Source organism: Thermobia domestica, chromosome 10 (genome assembly GCF_964235325.1).
Source record: "Thermobia domestica chromosome 10, izTheDome1.hap1.1, whole genome shotgun sequence".
NCBI classification, from domain to species: Eukaryota; Metazoa; Arthropoda; class Insecta; order Zygentoma; family Lepismatidae; genus Thermobia; species Thermobia domestica.
The window spans coordinates 196532968-196548185 of NC_137463.1; the positions used below are offsets into that span (position 1 = coordinate 196532968).

General features: G+C 35.2%; 1 protein-coding gene across 1 annotated transcript; it reads left to right on the forward strand.

Annotated features, from left to right (window-relative positions):
• Nucleotides 1–855: 855 nt before the first annotated feature.
• Nucleotides 856–14437, forward strand: LOC145662146 (uncharacterized). The gene is made up of 3 exons (XM_081727479.1): nt 856–886; nt 11163–11823; nt 13844–14437. Exons 1-3 carry the CDS (start codon nt 881–883, stop codon nt 14032–14034), a joined length of 858 nt encoding a protein of 285 aa, XP_081583605.1. The 5' UTR covers nt 856–880; the 3' UTR covers nt 14035–14437.
• Nucleotides 14438–15218: the final 781 nt, after the last annotated feature.

The following is a 15218-nucleotide window of genomic DNA, read 5'->3' on the forward strand; positions in this document are numbered from 1 at the left end:
GTGGAATGCCAAAAACAAATTTATTTCGGGGGACCTTGAGCCCGATAGCCCATCTTAATACGTCACTGTTTTGGGGCACCAAAATCTTTTAAGTGCTTAGGGCCTCTGAGGGATTTAATCTGGCCCTGAGTGAGAGTGGTGTCGAAATGATGTTGTGAGGGTGAGGTTAAGTAAGTATGAGGTAGAAATTATGTGAATGTGAGGTCGAATGAGTATAATGTTAAAGTGAAGTGCATGTGAAGTCAAACGAGTTTGAGCAAGGTTAGTTCAAAGTTTTATCTTTGCCTGGGCTTTGAACATTTCAAATTAGATACATAAAATTCTCACCTCCTCCACTTACAGACACCATTCCTCCACTGGATGAAAATTTCTGAATGGTCCTTAGAGCTTCTCCAGTTATTTTTAGTATTAGTATTCGAGTGACGCAATATTTTCATTTTTGCAGGAAGTGAAAAAAAAGTCACTATATGGAAGAAAGAAATTGGAAATCCACGCCTCAGATCACTTCAACAAGCAGTTTTTTGTTTCCTGAACTAATATAAATGGGCTTTACCACAGAAGCGCACACGCACGTGTCATTATTATGGTATCACCACCACTAACCGACTTGTGGAATCTCACTTTGCGATAGAAGAAAAGCTATTGCTTAGTTTTTCCTTGATGCTTCTGACTTTTTTAAAAATCTCTCCCGCGCATTTTAACGGATGATTGCCCGCGCTCCAGAGGAACGGTACTGAACGCTGGTTCTCAGCTTGAGTGAAACCGTGTGATATCGGCAATTTTTGTTCTTTTCTCGTCTCCTATAAAACTTGAGGCGACGAACCTTGGAAAAGACAGAACTAATTGTGACAGGTTCACAGCTGGTGGGAAAAATTTTAAAATGATGGTAAGTGTTAACATTAGCGTTACATAAGCATTAATAGGTATAACATGAATCTACATAATCATGTGAATTAGTGAGTTATTATTATTATTATTATTATTATTATTATTATTATTATTATTATATCAGCGACATGACTCAAAATCATCAACTTCTTAGGAGAGCGATATGGATATTTGTTATAGTTAACAGATGCTGCATTTGCTTCCCAGGGAAAAGATGGAGGAGGATTATGTATACCTTACATTTTAACACAAAAGTACAAAAGTCTCCTACCCTTTAGGACCATTTCCGACATTTAATGTCATACGACTTATAATGGCCAGTATAAATTTTACATCTCTTTTGTTCGCGTTGATTGGGTTCAATCCCCAGTGTCAATCTCGGATAAAAATCTGTGCAGTGGTTCGAATTGTCTTTAATCAGTAGATTCGGTCCCACATAGTATCGAAAAATCTCAATTAAACGAAACATTTGAATCAAACTTTTTACATTGGTCTTTTCTGGCTACTTTCGCTTCTTGTGACTTGTTTCAGGGGCGGATCCAGGAACGACTTCTGGGGGGGGGAGCGGTGGGTTGTCATACTGCTACTTTTAAGGGCTCCAAACTTTGGGATGGGTTTTATTTATATATATAAAATAAGAAAGTTTCCTCTTCTGGGGAGTCGATCGCCCCGATCACCCCCCCTGGATCCGCCCCTGACTTCTTTATTTCATAACTTAAGATTTAAGAGAACAATAGGGATGCGCACGAGACAAGATTCGTGGCTGTCTCGTCTCGAAAATGTGCTGTAAAAGTGATGTCTCGACTCAAAAAATGTATATTTCTCTATTGGAAGAGCCGTGTCTCGACTCGAATTTTGTCAGGAAAATCCTGTCTCGACTCGTCTCGTGCGCATCCCTAGAGAACAATGTTCCTTAGGAAGATTAATTTGTTTTTGAATTGATATATAACAGTCTCATTATATAGATTCTTTCATTATTTAAAAAAACCGTAAGGATTAAATTTTCAGGAGGGAAAATAGCCCTTATCTTTTGTCTGACTGCTAGCATGCACCTTTGGTTCAATAGCCACTCGTAAAGAACTGAAATTTCAACGCATTACGGTGGTTCAGATTCTACGTTAAACTGTAGGTGCATGTCTCATGTAGTCTCAGTGCTGAAAAGGGACGCTAAGCTTTAACAATCAACAACAATAAATAAAAATGAAGTATGGAAAGATTGAGGCAAACGAATATTTGAAGTTGGACTTCCTGAGTTAGCACGTTTATTCTCTAGACCAGTGATCACCAAACTGTCGATCGGAGCTAACATTTTCAGTAGACCGCGTTAACGCTCCGGCAGTGCTTAAAGTGAGCCGGTATGAGCCGGTTATGCATCCGAAAGTTCGAAAATTGGCCGGTATGGCATACCGGTAAAAATAGCTGATTTGTCTACAGAAAAAAAAAACGATTTTGCACATGGAAATAAGTGCAACATTAGCATTGACCAACAAATATGTTTGTACTATCAAAGATTTCGTTGTTGCTGTTTCAAATGTAAATATCAGTTCCCTATCACCCTATTCAATGGCAGAATTGTGCTCTTAGTATTTTCAATATTTGTGTGAGCAATTCTATCCATTAAAAAAAAAAAAAAAAAAAAAAAACTAAATACCGTACTACCCGCCTTAAAATGTTTAACTTCGATCCGGCGTTGACAGGACCTTTCTAAATTCCAAATTATTCTTTTCACATGGTCTGGACTTCTGCGTTTACAATTATAAGAAACTTAGTGTTGACCAGGAGACGAAACGAGACCAGAAGAAGTTTTTGAAAATGGAAATTAGATTGGAAAGAATCATTAAATACTAGTAGAATATAATACAATACAATGGAATTCAACGGAAAACAATATTCATTGAATACTAGGCTGATGATAGTGGGGAGTAAAACATTGGCATATTAGTCCTCACTCTCTCTCTTTCTTTCTATAGATTTTCACGTCAAAAATGGTGTAAAAATGACAGGAGTAGAGATGCTCTTTAGGGTTCTGTCAAAATTACTTCTCTAAGGGGTTATATTTGTTCCATACCGTCACCTCATCTAATGTCATTTTAAGCACTGCGCTCCGGTTACGCCTAGTTTATAGCCAATAAAGAAATGTAAGTTTTTTTTAAAAAAAAAAAAAAGTTAGTAGCTGTGTTTCTTCCAGACGCGTTTTTTTGGGGGGCTGCTTCCCCCTGGAGGAGACAAAAGTAATACGTCTATAATATAATAATAAATACTATGTAAAAGTAACATGTGCTCCTCTGAATACTAAATGTACCCCCCCCCCCGGAACATTTTTCTTCTGAAAGAAACACTGGTTTGTAGTTCTTTTGGTTGGTAGCTCAGAGTAGAATTTGAAAACGGTACGGTAGCTCAGAAACTGAATAAGTTTGGCGATCACTGCTCTAGACATCCTATTTATAAGCAATACCTTCAGCTCCATTTTCCATTGTTCATATTAATCTAACATACACTGAGATAAAATTATAATAGGATTTAATTATAATTAGCAATATTAGGCTATTGACTAAAAGCAATATCAAAAAGGGTGTATGACATTTTATGGACATGTTAAGAAATAAACTACAAGATAAAAATTAATGATGATTCGTTCCGGAAAGTGCATAAAAACTCTGTCAAATCTCTTAGTGAAAATTGTATTATCTCGTCTCATGAGCAACTCTACATCTTATCCGTCTCGAGATATGAGACTCGAGGTATGATTTATATTTTCTTGAGATTTTTGAGAACTCCATAATCTGCATTTCGCAACAAGTAATAATTATCTGCGTTAAGTGGAACAATATTCACATATTAAAGCTTCCTTTAGTATCCATCGGAACGAATACGGTCAGCAATAATCAGATCTTATAGTATAATCGTAACTTTTTTTTTCGTTTATTTCTTGCTTGTTTTGAATGCTTAAGACAAGGATATGAGTAAGGAGCGCAACCGAATCAGTAATGTCAACCCATGGCAAAAATCCTTTATTGTAAGATTTTTTTTGACAATAATTTTCGGAGATGAGATAAAGGGAATTTCCATATATTCCACTCAAGCTGTAACAAAATGTCTATCAGTGAAAAGTAGACAAAGGAATCTTCAACAAATGTGAAATGAATGCTAATTGTCAAATTTTATTACTATAAAATGCATATTATTAATGTTAAGCTGATTCATGGAGTAAGTTGTGAATCTCAAGAGCCAAGCGTTCAGGAACGTTAATTGTACTTTGGTATTAAAAAAAGAAAAAAAATTAAAGAGAAATGATAGAGAGAACAGAATTAATAGAAGAAGGCAAAACGAGAAACGTCCAACTTCCAAACGTTCCATACGAAATGACTGAAGAATGAAATTTATCTAAGAATATTGCACAAAAGTATGATAGAAAAAAAGAAACGCATAACAAAATGTACTCCTTTTCATCAGCGTTTTCAATTGTCTCCTTCAATTAAGGAAATACTTGTTCACAAACTATTTGATAAACGTAGACGATCAAAATTTTTTGGATAATTCACTCATGTATTGAAGAAAATAATTGATATACACTAATTTCAGTGTTCATGTTTTCAAGTTGACAAAATTTTATTAGTATAACGTGTAAAATTCAAGAGCAAAACAGGAATTTCTGCCACTCGAAATGGAATTTAATGACGTTTTAAGGTTTGCATCACTGTACCTAATTATAATGGAAGATTGGTGGAATGAGAGTGTTGGAGGAAGGAAACGGAAGAACCCCGAGAAAACTGACAGACATAATATTATCTATCACAAGTTTGTGTGCCCTGGAACCCTTTGTAGGATAGCTGGTAGCAGAGATAAGCCCTCTTCCATCCTTTTCCCGCTTTTGAAATAGTTGTATTTATAATAAGCTACTTACATATTCCTTTGCAAGAGTCAAGTGCCACTTCAGATTTATAGTTATATTTATTGTTAAGCTTGCTGAAGAATAAATTCTGTAAAAGACTGTTAAAAACAGATGACTTGAATATTGAAGAGTTAGTAATGGAACAAATATGTTCTCTTTCAAGAACTGGGTAATGGAACATATTTCTTTCAAAGGGTGCAACGAGAAACGGAACGGGCTATCTTTGTGCAAAAGAACGCGAGGGAAATTTTTATTTTTACTAAAAGATTTCCGATTGTTTGTTATATTTAGGTAGCTTTATTAGTAATGATCTAGTGTAAATGAAAAATTAAAAAGAAAAAAAGAAAAACAGTACTGAAAGAAGCCTATAAGAAGCGTATTTTTCAGTACAGTAAAAGAAGAATGCAAGTTTCTGAAAAGTGAAATCAAATATTTTGCGTGATATATGTGGGACAGAAGTATGGAGATTCTGAAAATGGAACGAAAAACGAGTACCTATACAAATGTTGGAAAAGTTCATTTGAATAAAGTCTGAGTGAGAATAATAATAATGGTAGCAATCAAGAATATTAACCGATTGATTAAAATATAACTCCCATTCGACTCCGAGGCCATATGAGAAGCGATATGTTTGAACTCAGTAGTGTTAGGCATATATATGACACAAAAGTTAAAGTTGTCTCGTATCCTTTCGTAGTTTAACGTCTCACAATTTGAAAGCGCTGCTAAAGAAGAAGATGATGATAATACTGAAAGAAATTGTGAAATAAAGTAGGAGAAAAAGGGAGAACCCCAAGGAAACCCATGCATACGGTGTTTGTCCGCCATAAAAAAACTTGCGAGAGCTGGAATTGAACCAGGGATCCCATGCAACAGAAGTAAATACTCTACCACTGATCCAACATGGCCCCAACGTCTTGTATCATTTCGGAAAAGCTCTCCAATTCTATTGAAAGAACTGTCTCGTCTCGTATTTCGTGATGTAAATTTTAACTCGTTTCGTCTCGTGGATAATCCTGTAGTAAGATCAGGTTCGTCATTTAGGGGAGTCAGGGGCCAAATCCCCTCTGAGTTTGAGATACATACACATTTTAATCAATAGTATAGTAATATACTAACGAAAATTGTGGAACTACCTATGTCAATAAAGAGTCCCCTCTTCCTCCCAAAGCAAATTCTAAACTGACGCTACTGAGTAACATCCAGACTTACTGGTAAGGTTTGTATCCCAGGCAGGTACTTCCGCCAGGATGAAAAGAAAATTAGTTGTGACATTAGTTGAAAAGAAATTGCTGATTAGTTGAATGTTGTTTATGTCCTTTGTGGCAAGGTTACATAACACGAGATCTACACTTGGAAGTGGGATCTGAACCACAATAATGTGTTTGATGCTTTCCAACTGGGAATCGATCTCGCAATCTCTACAAAAAAGACATTGCATTAGCCACTTGATAACAGGAAAAAATCGATTCTGAAATAGGCGTTATAGAAGATAAACAAGGAAAGGGAAGAAGAAGGTTGTAGTTACGGATAAAATTAAAGAAAGGAATTCTTAATCCAAAGCAAACAGATCAATAGAGGACATAGTGTAATTAAACTTCTAGACGCAAGTGATTTTGGAGCAATGGCAAAATGCTTGTAGTAATATTATTTTGAAAATTATTGCTTCAATATAGAATAGAGATGAATATAACACTTTTTAGTATTCTTCGGTGGAATTCTACAATACTACTTCAAACATACTTTCTTATTTGATTTTTTAAACAAAATATGTGGAAAAGCTGCAAAACTTCTATTTGCTATTTGTTCTTCATCCATTTATATTCCTTCCTGTACTATACCAAAAATGAGTGAAACAATCTTAAAGGAAACTTTCTCTGTGTCACACGAAATATGGAACGAGATTGTGGTCAATCGATTTGTGTTAGTAAACAAGAAAATCCATAGGCGCAGGGGCGTAAATAAGAGCCCCGCAGACCCCGCATTGCGGGGGAGTCTCAAGCCATCAGGGGGTCCCCAAATCGTGAAGTGGGATATAGAGAAGGGGCCCCGCTCCACGCTATCTGCGGGAGGGCCCCCAAGCCTTTAGTTACGCCACTGCATAGGCGGGAAAAACCCTCGATCGCAACCGTTCTGTATTTATGGGGGCGGAGTAGGGGCACTTTCAACATAACACGTTGTGGATAATGAGACGAAATATGGAGCGAGTTCAATGAAAATATGCGTAGAAGCACAGCATATATTACAATGTGACATTATATTCGACAATATTCTGACAAGTGAGGGCAGAGGCGTAGCACATAACGACAGAGGAGGGGGCGGGTATAGATATTACAGATGGTCATATAATTGAGGAGAAGCAAGACGTCAGGGGAAAAATGAAAATAAAATGAAATCTTTAAGTTTTACGTCCCACGGTTATGCCGGTTAGGCTAAAGGAGACGGTGATGATGCGACATGAATGAAATGGTGGAATGAAGAAAGTGAGAGGAAACGGGAGAACCCCGAGAAAACCCACGAGCACGGTATTTGTCCACCACAAAGTCCACACGGCGCGCACTGGGATCGAACTAGGGACCCCAAGCACCAGAGGTGAACGCTCTACCACTGAGCCCCCGCGCCCGAGACGTTAGGGGAATGGTACAGTATTATGATCAAGTAATCAATCAAAAATTATAGACAGCCTGTACACGACACCGTGAAGCAGAAATGGAAGAGCTATGAAGGGAATAGCTCTTTCCTCGTAACGTCTGATGTGTAAAATTGTTGTATAGAAGTAGGCATTCGTTTTCATATTTTTATGATGCTGGTGCTGCTGTTGATGATGATCAATTCAGGACAGGAAGGTAGGGGCCGTTGCCCCCTTGCCCTTCTACCCTCCACCTATGTACTTGACCATGTCTATGATATATTACTATGCTATTACCTTCAAGTCCGGCTCGTATGTGTTCATACCTTCTATATAACTTTCCCCCTGATCTATACTCCCACAGTACCCGCCCTCCTCCTCTGTCCTTACGTGCTGCGCCTCCTGCCCTCCCTTGTCAGAGTACTGTCGAATGTAATGTACATTGTAGTATATGTTTAACTGCGCTTCTATGTATATTTTCATCGAACTCGCGCCACATTTCGTCTCATTATCCACAACTTGTGTTGGCAGTGCCCCTACACTTCGCCCCATAAGTACGGAACGGTTGCGATCGAGGGTTTTTCCCGCATATCGAATTTCCTGGTCACTAACACAAATCAATTGACCATAGTTTTGTTCCACATTTCGTGTGACACCAGTAAAAGTTCCTTTCTTAGCACAAAATAATTGTTTATGTTCGTCAGCGAAGTACAGCAAAACAGCAAAAGTGGCAACAGTTTTTCAGCTTACTAGATCTTAGCAATTTCACCTCTAGGTGGTAAGCAAGGAATGTTTTCTTTAGATGCGATTCTGAATAGGTCTTTCACAAACAGAGAATCAGTCACCACCCGCGGAAAGTATCTGAGAAACTTATACGGAATGTCTAAGCTAGATTCGGGCTTCGTCTGTTTCCATTAATAAACAGGCACACCTGAGTCGTACTTGCGCTTAAGACTGAAAATATTAATCAAAAGAACTTTATTTTTTAATTACTTCTAAAATTTGATCTAAAATGCTGAAAAATCACTTTGTTCTCCTTTATTGGCGAGTGTCTAACGTACTTTCGTGCACATAGTCCCAGGGTGAATCCCCGTGGGAAGGAAGTACTTGTCTCGGATACAAATTCCAGCACTGGTACTGATCCAACTTCAAAACTAGATTCCGTTTCATATAGCCTCGATGCTGAAAAAATGATCCAATTTATAAATTAAGATAGCGTTTCCACCTTCGATGCTGAAAGCAGAATCTAAACTCCAATAAATCAGACAAAAGTATGATGTGGAGTCACTAAAGGACTTATTTCGGGAGCATACGATAACGATCATAACTTAAGATATTATCAAGTGAGATATATATATAAACCCAGCTCATGTCCAGAGTTTATATGTGTTGTGAAAATTGCAGAAAGCTCTTGTTCTTATTTTATGACAATAAACGTGATATTTCAATCATCCGCTGAAAGAAGTATTATAAATATAATCCCAATAAACTACAATATTAGTTTTAGCTAATTCAGCTCGATCTCCTGAAATATACTAATAATAATAATAATAATAATAATAATAATAATAATAATAATAATAATAATAATAATAATAATAATAATAATAATAATAATAATAATAATAATAATAATAATAAAGTAATTAAATGACGGAAATTTTATATCTCGTTGCTATAAATACATATACAATCATTTTGCCGTTTTAGAGTATTATGTACGTGAAAGGTACTAGAAGATAAAAGCAATTCTGTCTATAAAAGATGATAAAATTATAGCGAGACGTTTTCCAAACAAATATTTGTATATTCAAATTCAAGATAGTGTACTGAATTAATTCATTAGACATCCAAAATTTATTATTATTATTATTATTATTATTATTGGTTTATAAGAGCTATGAAACTTGTAAACCTATTGGGATCTCGAATTCAATCATTTATACGATCAAGATACTATTATTCCCTTCTAAAGGCGCGGTGGCTCAGTGGTAGAGCGTTCACCTCTGATGCATGCGGTCCTGCGTTCAAACCCTGCCCTCGCCAAGTGAACTTTGTGGTGGACAAACACTGTGTGGGGGGGTTTCCTTGGTGTCTCCCGTTACCTTCCACTTTCTTCATTACACCATTTCATTCATTTCTCCATCACTGTCTCCTTTAGCCTAGCTGGCATAAACGTGGGACGTAAAATTAAAAATTATTCCTTTCTATCGTCGCTCGAAAGTACAAATACGCAAAAACAGCCCAGTGAATGGAGTGACAAATCTCTTCAGGGCCCTCTGCTCGAAGGTATTTGTGGGGCTTCCAATCCGCCAATTTTTGCAAGCTTAAAGCACGAAATGATCCCAAAGAAAGTGTCACTTTGAATTGATTTACATACCTTTATGGAAGTTCAGTTGGTTCTGCGGCACCTTATCTCCTTGGTGTTCCTTGCTCCAAAAATGGCTAGCCCTCTTATTATGGGGGCCAGGAATGTGTGAAATGATTAAAACAAAATAACTCACGCTACTATAGTGGTCCAGTAAGAGAACGTCTCTGATAGCTCGCAGTAACATTGCCACTACTCGCGTGTCAAGGTTTCTTTCGGTGCAACTGTAGTGGCAATTTAATTAATGGTATAAGACAGAGTGATCGTGGTTGGTAACACTGGTATCAGAGTAGGGGCTGCAATGTCCCACCGCGTGTGGTAAGAAACGTCAGAAACCATCTCTTGTTGGCCGTGCTATAGGCTTCAACAAAGACATACTACATATAAAGTTTTGATAATTATTATAACTATATATTGATAATTGCTTTCGCCGTCGCTTCCGTGGTTTTTCCTATTTCGTATTCAAGAACGCTCTGAATAGAGTCGCTGAAGCTGACCATCGGCAAGATATTTTACATTATGCGATACAAGCTATGCTTTAATCGTATTAATATTTATTTATTTTTTTAAAATTTCTAACGTTACATTTATTTTAACAATGAGGTGGGTGGTCGAATGTCAAAACAAGGTTTGCCATCAATAGGAAATTTTATACTGTACATATAGGTCATTTAGGACAATAAAGGCACTGTAAAAACATTTGCACTACTAGAGGTAGTAATGAATTATTAAAGAGACGAGTTATAACCCATGATTATGTATATTATTTCAACTAGTTGACAGATACAATACATGCCATACTAAAGCGATGTGCGGTTGTGACAGCGCAATTGAAACGAACGATGGAGAACTATCAGACTTCGTCCACAACGTGGGGAAGACCGACAAGTTGTTGGGGCAATTTCGATATCAACATTAAAGTCTTACGTACTATGATAGTGTCACTAATAATGTCACCACAACACACATTACTGTTCGTAAAGTAGTTCATGTGCTTTAAACAAAGACGGAAATCTATAAGTTTAGGAATATAATATTGCGTGGCCAATTTTTTTTTTAAAAAAAAAAAACAGCGTTTGATTATCAATGACATACACTCGCAGATATCAATGACATACAACACATTAGAAAGCATTAGTGCTTTCTTTTCAACATATTCACCATTCAAATTGGAGCATATGTTGTAAATTTTATGCGAAGTACTCACCTAGCCACGTAACTTTATTTTCTGAAGATTAATTTATCAAATTGCTTGAAATCAGTTCAGTTAAAGTATCCAATTCAACACTATTCCTAATATTGATGATAAGTGCTAGCTAATGCTTACTATTTTTTTTAAACCAATTTCATGCATTACTGTTAAGCAAAATTGTAATCTCTTCCAGGTTGCGTCAGTCAACCTTCTAGCACTATGGTGTGTGTTCGCTACAGCATCACCTATGAGTAGGAAAATCGAAACGCACAAAGGATTAGGGGACCTGGTAGGATTAGGTTCATTTAGTGATTCAGGAGGCTTTGGTGGCCTTCACGGATTTACAAAATCAAATGGTTTCGATCTATCTGGAGATTTCACGGCTTTGGAAAGATTTGATCACTTCGGTCCTCAGAGTGGAGGACGTAGTTCAAGTAGCAGAGGGCCCGGAAGACCTGGAAAATATTCTGGTTCTGGTGGATATGGTGGACCAGGTGGTAATGTAGCCGGGTCAGCAAAATCAGGAAGTTTTGCTGTGAAGTTCGGTGATAATGGATTTGTACCAGCTGACGGACTAAGAGGATTTTCCAGTGGTGGAGGTTTCGGATTCAATGACTTTGGAGGACAAGGCCTTCCTAGTGGAGTTGTTAAATCATCAGAAGGTCGTGAATATGGACCTCCAAGGTCACTACACGATAGAGGACCTGTTCACTTTGGTCACAGTGGTTCTTATGGTGCATCTTCCAGACCTGGAAAGACATCTGCTGCAGCCTTCAATGATGAGCCTAAGTTTGATAAGTTTGATGACATATTTGGTAACAGAGGATTCGAGGATGTCAGTAAAATCGCTTCTGGTAAGTATGTTTTGTTTAATCTTTTATAGAAGTTTTTACATCTAACTACTTTGGAACCACTTATAAATTAAATAAAAATAAAATTTGATCCAAGTAAAACCTTATTATTGTCAATCTGTGTCACAGTTTCAGCAATGATATTACCAATCTGTGTTACTGTTTCGGCAATAATATATTGCCAATCTGTGTTACAGTTTCGGAAATGATATATTGCCGCTGTGTTACAAATTCGACAATAATATATTGCCAATCTGTGTTACAGCTTCGGCATTGATATATTGCCAATCTGTGTTACAGTTTCGGCAATAATACATTGCCAATCTGTGTTACAGTTTCGGCAATAATACATTGCCAATCTGTGTTACAGATTCGACAATGATATATTGCCAATCCGTACTACAGTTTCGGTAATGATATATTACCAATCTGTATTACAGTTTAGGCAATGATATGTTGCCAAAACTGTAACAAAGATGAATAATAATAAGCATTTGCTTTGGTCTGAATTTATATTTATTTGTTTAGAATCCTAAAGTAGTTAGTAAGATTGGCAATAGCCTTAACACCCATTTTGTTGCTTCGTCTCGCTCATAAGCTAAAGAAGATAAATTCTAAACAAAACAGAATGATTATGATAGGCCTATGTATATAGTGCTGACATTTTAGATGAAGCTAGGATTATGAGAGGAACACAACAACGTAAGTTCTTTCCCCTAGAAAGCAGATAGAACTTGTAACCTCCATGATAGGTTTTGAGGAAATTTCAATATCACATTCTCCCAAATAACACTGAAGAGAAAAATTATCTTTTATCTTAATCTTAATTTACGTTTAACTTTATTTTCGATGCTCCGGTTTATTGTAATTCCATATTAAAAAATATGAAGATAATAGTTATCTTTGTAATCCAATATGAATAAGCTAGTGACAACAAGATATCCCAACTGAAATGTAACAAAATTTGTTTAAAAGTATTTTCTTTTACTCAATATTCATTCAACAGCTTTTGGTGAAGAAACATTTTCTTATCTTGGTAATTTTCGAAACATACACATATATTGGAGACGTATTTGAAGTTTTATATTCGCACACAATTCACATTGAGCACAAACTTTTATAACGAAAACATGACTTATCAAATTACGTGTCCAATTTAATGGCGGTATTTTGAACTTCCGGGACCGAGGAAAAGTGGTCTGTCTAGACCGGAATGAATTTTTAAAAATTGAAATTGGGAACTTTTGTTCGAAATTCGCCACAAAAATAAATAAGTAAATAAATAAAATGAAAAAAGAAGAAACTTTGGCTTCAAACAATATTTTCTAAAATGACATCTTTGCCCTCAAACTGACATTGAAAAAATAATGGAAAAATTAGCATGCATCCCTTCTAAAATTGAGGAACACGAATTTCGTCAAAATGTTAAATGTTGTGAAAATCATCTTTACTATACTCTATTAAGCTGTGAAGTTTACAATTTCTGCAACAGACCGAATATAATCTACCCGACAAGAAGGAAGAATTTTTAAAATGGAATGTGGTTGTCTTTGGTTCAAAGTTGGAAAGTACACAAGAAAATAAGTAACCTTGGTTTCAAACATTTTTTCATAATGTTTTGACAACATTGCTTTATCTAAATCTATTCTCATTAAACTGTTAAATCTATTTCAACGATAAGGAAAGCACATCATTAAAAAAAAGCAATGTTAAACAAAAGTCTCTTGTTTTCAAGCATACATTCCGAACTGAATCAATATCAAATTACACTCCATTTTAAAAACTCTACTTTTGGTCAAAACTAACCACTTTCACTGTTATGAAAGTAATAGGGCATTCAGAATTTTGTTTTCCTTGTATTTAATAGTTTAGTGGTAGAATTAATTGTACTCTAGAAAAATACAGTATTATAGGGCGACAATTACATATAAACGTTTTTGGTAACTTTAGTTATTACAATATAAATATTAAATTTTTCTTGTTTGGGTAAAAGTTAACGTAATGACTACTTTCTATCTTCCAGAGACATCACAGGATTCTAATTATGAAGGACCTAAACATATATACCAGCTACCTAAAGAATATAGATCGTACATTAAATCAGACAGCTCAAATAGAGCCAAGAATATTTCTCCTAAACAGCAATCTTTTGATGACGCATTCAAAAGCTCCTTTGGCGATTTTAGTTTCGACACCTTCAAATTTAGGAGATGAACTGTATACGTATAAAACTTTAATATTAAGGCAGAATACATAAATTATACAAATGTTGGAAACCAAAAGCAAATGGAAAATCATTGTCACCTCTACTTTGTAGACAACACATATATTGTGACGAAAGAACTGTTTAGTTTATAAAATTAAACAGGTATGTTAATAGTGAACTAGTTTACAAGTGCAGGTGAAAGATACATTGTTCTTAATAAATATCATAATTTTTGAAATAATTAGCTCTTACATTATTACATAATATAAATCTTGTATGAACATAAGAATTCCATCAACAAAGTTGAAATTTTCATGTATGAGATGATGTACAATTTCAATTATTCCTTAAAATGAAATTCTACTGTTTAAGACAAACTATGTTACACGTTTCCTAATAGTTCGTTGCATTCACAAATAGCTCTATATTTACCAAATTCTTACTTTGTAGTTAAGATAGTTGTTTAAGTAATAATAATCATCTCACATTTTTGAATAGTCACGTTCAGAACTATTGCAATATCAAGTAGTTTTCAAAAACATTTATTCTGAATGTATATGATATTAGTAACTATCAATAATCTTCAATATAGTAGGCATAGATTAATACTATATTTTAAAATCTTTCAATAAAGAGTTTTAGAAATATTAATATATTATATTGTGCTTGTTTTTAATTCTACGTAAAAGTATGAATATATGGCTCTCAACACATGTTAGGATTGTCCTATTATTGACTGCATATAGAGCTAGAGTTAATATTTTATTTTAATTTAATTCTGTTTTAAAATATTATTTTCAACTTGTCTTATAATTGCTAAAATTACTAGAATTTCTAAAAATTTGGAGTATCGTTGTCGTAACCTATGCGTATGAATTCACTTAAAATCTGAAGTCATATTCTGAGCAAATTAAAGTTGGACAAGATTTAATTTTCGTGGTAATATTTTGTACCAAGTTATGTTCACGAATATATGTTAATTTGTTTCCAACTAACAAAGAAGTAGGTATAATATATATATATATATACACACAGAGAATTGCTTGAGACTAAAGTATTGTTAAGTTAAAGAAAGTAATTATAATTAAAACTATCTTCTTTTAGTGCATTCTCATCGTACTCGAAATCATTTAATATATTTTTTAAGTTGTTAATATGAAATTCAATAGTGACTCAAACAAAACTTTTGATG

What these genes read in the sequence shown, in the direction of transcription:
- LOC145662146 (XM_081727479.1), top strand. An exon ending in TGTCAGTAAAATCGCTTCTG is followed by an intron (nt 11,824 to 13,843) that starts GTAAGTATGTTT and finishes TCTATCTTCCAG; the next exon opens with AGACATCACAGGATTCTAAT.